The sequence below is a fragment of the Petaurus breviceps genome, unplaced genomic scaffold, assembly GCF_028583685.1.
Source record: "Petaurus breviceps papuanus isolate PSGF00001 unplaced genomic scaffold, PetGlider_PUasm1.0 90650, whole genome shotgun sequence".
In the NCBI taxonomy this organism is placed as follows: domain Eukaryota; kingdom Metazoa; phylum Chordata; class Mammalia; order Diprotodontia; family Petauridae; genus Petaurus; species Petaurus breviceps.
Genome location: NW_027187299.1, coordinates 7,886,571 through 7,892,092, shown reverse-complemented (window position 1 = coordinate 7,892,092; position 5,522 = coordinate 7,886,571). Strand labels below are relative to the sequence as shown.

General features: G+C 38.6%; 1 protein-coding gene across 1 annotated transcript in view; it reads left to right on the top strand.

Annotated features, from left to right (window-relative positions):
- Positions 1-4,074, top strand: part of PGBD5 (piggyBac transposable element derived 5) — a 169,448-nt gene extending 165,374 nt beyond the window's left edge. Inside the window, exons 6-7 of the mRNA XM_069064892.1 lie at positions 409-514; positions 3,063-4,074. Coding sequence (XP_068920993.1) covers positions 409-514; positions 3,063-3,258 — 302 coding nt within the window. The 3' untranslated portion in view covers positions 3,259-4,074. The remainder of the gene's footprint in view (positions 1-408; positions 515-3,062) is intronic.
- The last annotated feature ends 1,448 nt before the right edge of the window (positions 4,075-5,522 follow it).

Here is a 5,522-nt window from a genome sequence, read left to right as displayed (position 1 = left end):
CACACACACACACACACACACACACACACACACACACACACACACACCACTCAAGTCCTGATCAGAGAATACATCACACTCCCAAACACTGTTTAAAGCACAATTTATACCTTTCCAACCCCTACTGTGTTTTTATATCACTATGTTGCCATTTGCCTCATATCTAGTCCATGTTTTCTCTCCTGGCTTGCTGCCACCTGTCTCTTCTGTCTTTCATTTTTCTCATCTCCACAGAATTCTTTAGTGATGGGCTTTTCTTTTAATCTTTTTATTTTCCTTTCTTAGGGCTGTTGCTTCTAAGATCTGGTAAGCTGATCAGAGTTAGGCTCTTCTAGAGAAAATATTACTCCTCCCCTACTTTGAAGTAAGGAAACATTAAGAAAAGGCATTATTCTTTTTTCCATGCAGGAGTGATCATCAAGAGGAAAAGTGGAGAGATCCCCTGCCCTTTGGCTGTGGAAGCTTTTGCTGCTCACCTTAGCTATATCTGCAAATATGACGACAAATACAGCAAGTAAGCAAAAAAGGGAATTCTTAACTATGGGGGCACTAAATAATTTTCTTACCACCACTAATTCAGTAGATTTATGGCAACCAAGCTCTACCACTTGCTACTTGTGTGACTTGAGTTAGAAAAGTCATTTAACCTCTTAGAGATTGTTTCCTCATCTGTAAAATTCAGGGGTTTGGACCAGATGATCTATAAGATCTCTTCCAGATTTAAATGTGTGATCCCTATAATAATCATTATGCATTTCTATTTATAAAACGGAAAAACTGAAACTCAGAGAGCTGTACCCCATTGCCTCCAAACTTTTTTAAATTTGTCATTCATGGCTTCTTATAAGCTAATCCTATCTTACCTACCCAATTTTGTCTCTACCACCAAGTACAAGACACATACCACCCAGGTATATGTCTTCATTCTACCCTATTCACATCATGCTTATGCTCAGTTCCATACCTTTGTCACACTGTTCTTTGTATGTATACCTCGTTCCCCCCAAGCTGGACAAAGGTCTATAACATCCAACTCCATTGCCTCTCCTTTCTATGTAGCTAACTCCTACCTAGCTAACTTTCAAGACCCAGTAAGTAACCCACCTTCTCCAGGAAGTCTTCCTGACATCTTTAGCTCACATCCCATCACCTCTTTCCCTTGACTATATGTAGTATTCATTGTCTAGACCAGTAGTCCTCAATCTTTTTAGTTTCAGAACTCCTTTATATTCTTAAAAATTATAGAGTACCTCTCAATGAGCTTTTGTTTATGTGGGACCATATCTATTGATAATTCCTATTTAAAAAATTAAATGTGTTAGTATTTATTATGAAAAGTTTTAAGCTTATGGACCCCTTGGAAAGGTTTTAGGAAACCCCAAGAGGTCTTTGGAATACACTTGGGGAGCCCCTGCTCTAAGCTATTCATCTTTGCAATTAACTTTTCAGTGCTGTTCCTTTTCTGTCCATACATTATATCCTTCAAACCAAACTATAAGTTAGTGAAAGTCATTTCTCTGGCACAGTGCCCTTCTCACATACACACACACACACACACACACACACACACACACACACGCTATCCCTACCTAGCATTCAACACAATACTTTGATATTAAAGGAGCTTTTTGTTGTTTTTTTGTTTAGTTGTTTTGGTCATATCCTGCTCTTGTGACCCCATTTGGAGTTTTCTTAGCAAAGATACTGGAGTGATTTGCCATTTCCTTCTCCAACTCATTTTACAGATGAGGAAACTGAGGTAAACAGGGTTAGTAAGTGTTTGAGGCTGAATTTAAACTCAGATATCCCTGACTTCAGGCCCAGAACTCTCTCTGTGGTCCCCCCTGTCTGCCCTTATTAAAGAAGCTAAAAAACATTACTTCTTGAATAGTGACATGATAGTGAATTATTATGGGTATGCTTCTAAGCTCTGCTCAAGGTTGGACTACCCCAAAGAGCAGCTGATCATTTACTCAGCTATCGAGGGTCAGGGAAACGTGAATTTTCTGTACTTTGCAAAAAGAGTGAACTGGGGCCAGCAAGTATCCTGATGCCCCCTAGAAGGTCTGCCTAGGGGCGTGAGGATATGAGAATTTCCCAGACATACTTGGTGAAGATAATCTGACTTTAACCAAAAATGAGAATATGTATTCATTAGAATATAAAGTAATAAATTGGAAATCACAGCTTAGAGAAAGTTTTCTTGTTTAATAATTCATTCAATGAGTATTTATTGAGCACCTGTTGTTTACCCAGAATTATACAAGGTGTTGGAAAGAATACAATCAATAACTATTTATTAAGTGCTTACTGTGGGCCAGGCACTATACTCAAGACTGGGGATCCAGAAACAAAAATGAAATAGTCCTTGCCCTCAAAAAGCTTCTATTCTTTTTTTCCTGATTTTTATTTTTTATTAGCAAAATTTAAACACACTATAAGAAAAGAAAAACACATAAACTTAAATATTGAAACTCAAACACAAAATAAGAAAAGAAAAAAACATTTCATGTGCACCACAGAATGTTAAGAGAAGATTCAAAATATATAACAATAAATTTCCATTTCAAGAAAGCCTGTATAATAAATATCATGCATTGTGTTGAGAGCTGTCCCTTTTTTTTTTGCTTCCTTGTAAATTTTCTTTTGTTCTCTGCTGTGCATTTTTTACTTTGTTCAAAAAGCTTATATTCTTATAGGAAATATATTTAAATGGCTTCAAAGGATAATGCTTGTAAATCATTTTTTTTTTAAAGCAATCGGGGTTAAGTAACTTGTTCAAGGTTACATGGCCAGTTATTTCTGGGTGTGGTGCTATCAGAGCCCGGATTTGATCCCAGGTCATCCCAACTCTCGGGCCAGTGCTCTTACTCACTGTGCTACCTGGCCGCCCAGCTTGTAAATCATTTTGTAGAATATTTAGCACTATATAAATGCTCGCTATTATTATAAAGCAAGGTTTCTATCCTTGAAAAACTTGAACTCTCTTTGAACACTCCTTTCCCAATTATGTGACCAAACCCTTCAATCTTTGGCTCAACTTGTCTCGTCTGTTTTTTTAGGTATTTCATTTCTCATAAACCAAACAAGACCTGGCAACAGGTATTCTGGTTTGCCATCAGCATTGCGATCAATAATGCCTACATCCTGTATAAAATGTCCGAGGCCTACCATGTGAAGAGATACAGTCGGGCACAGTTTGGGGAAAGACTCATAAAAGAGCTGTTGGGCTTGGAAGACACCTCACCATCCCATTGATGCATCGTTCTCGTGCCTCAAGGCCTGGGTAAGGGACCCACGTCAAGGGAGAGGGACTCAGAATTGGAAGAAGAGAATCTGCGGCTCTGGATGTCCAATTGGGGACCTGGTGATACCCACCCCCCTGCTTGGAAAGTGACACTGTGAGGCCTTTATAGGGGCAGAAATAGAGACTTGGTCAGGAGGAGTAGCTGGTTATCTGGGGCTTCCACTAAAGAGTGTCCCGTCCCACCCCACCAAGAAGTCGCACCTCCCCCCCACCCCCCAGCTGCATTGTGAGTGCTCTGCCAGTCCTTCGTGCACCAGCCCTGGGTTTTTTAGGTTGCTAGCCATTTATACTATCAGTTGTATCTGTTCAATAGGGTGTAAGCCTCCTTATGACACCCACTTGAAGCTAATCAGTGCACTCTGGCTCCAAATAGAGGAGTCTTCACAGACATGGGGGCCCCCTGCTAATACTAACTGCTGCTAGTTGTGGGGCATGTTGTCACATTACATTAGAAAATGGGGAGGAAATTTACGGAAGACTGTGACATCTCTTGACATCATTGCATGTCATCCAATGAGGCTGAAACCAGCAAAAGTGTCATGTTCATTCTTAAAAAATCGTTTAGATCTGAATGGAAGACCATTTGGGTTTTTTTTTTTTCTAATTTGTCCAGGCAGTTCTTAACCTGGCAATTTAGGAAATGTCTAATGGGGAAAAAAGAAGAAAAAGAAAAATTAAATTGGTTGCCATTGAGATAAAAGTGATGGAATGAGCAGCAGTTGAAAAATGGTTTGCATAGTCTAATTAATAAATGAGGTATTACTGATGACTTTGGCGTCTTTGCCTCATGTAAAGGGGAAGAGGGAGAACACACTGATTTAACTGGAAGCGGAATGTAACCACTGTATTTTTCTCTCCTTATTTTTAAATGTATGTATGTGTTGCTTAAGATCTAGCATAATGGGTGATGTTTCCCTCCATTTCTTTTCCTCCTTCCTTACCCCTCTCCCTGCTCTGCATCTTGGGCACGTATTAAACAACTTTGTGACTGTACCCAGCACAGGAAAGAACAGTTCACTTTGAGAAGAAACATATTGCACTTGCCAAGTACCATAGGAATGCCTTTTAGAATTTAAGCTTGGTCACTACTATTGTCATTTGCAAAAAAAATCACAAGTTTAAATATAGATCTACATATACATACATAAATACACATGTAACATTATGGAAATAGACAAATCTCTTTAAGGTTAAGATGACCATGAGCTTAATCTCTTCCACAAATTGGGAGTCCCACCAATCTCACTTGCCTTATTTTAAATGGCCCCTTTGCCTAATACAGTTATCTTCTGCCAGACCTTAAGAAGATGGGGTAGAGAAATCTCAAGATAACATTTCTGGAGAAAGAATTTGATAAGAGGTGGTTCTTTCTTGGACCCCAACCAGAGGGATTTAATTACTGAAATAGGGCCATGTAATAAGGCAAGCCTACAGCATGATGCCAGCATAGGGACGACATTAGAACAAGAGATCCAATGCATTTTCCAGCATAACCGGCATATTTCCATTCAGGTGTGTGTTTCAACCCCCACTCCCCTTGCCTAACCCCAGAAAGCCTCAGAACAAGAAAAGTGGGCTGTTGGCTCACCCCCCCCCCAGGCTAAGAGTAAATAAGTGCTGGACTTAAATGGTCTTCCTTCATCTGACCTTTATATAAACCCTTCATTTTATTTTTTTTCTTCTTCCGTAAACCCCTTATTTTAAAAAATATAGAATCTATTTAACTCAGGCTTTAGGATTATTGTTTTTCCTCCTGATTTCACATTCAATGAAACAGAAATGTCCCTAAAAGTGTGTTCATGAACATTCAATCATTTCTGTATTCTTAATAAAGGATTACTATGTCTTCTAGTTTTGATTGGATGCTTCGGATTTTAGACCCAAATTTAAATTGTTTTTAAAAGCCTTTTCCCTATTCTTGTGAAACCAATGAAATAGCTGTTCATGCCAGATTTAATTAGAAGAAGCTTTACTGCATGGGAAAGAGGGATTTTTAATTTGTTTTTATTAGGCCTACTATTTCTGAATTGAACATGTTTTCAACACTTACTAAGGGAGACACTAAGGAAAAGTGGTTAGTGTCGCTTTTTTTTTTTGTCCCAGGAATTAAAGAACCAGTTTCTAAAGGTATTTTTTACTTTTATTTTTGCTATGATTTGAAGTTAGGGATGGGAGGAGATAGGGTAAGAAATCAAAGAACTAAAATACTGATGAT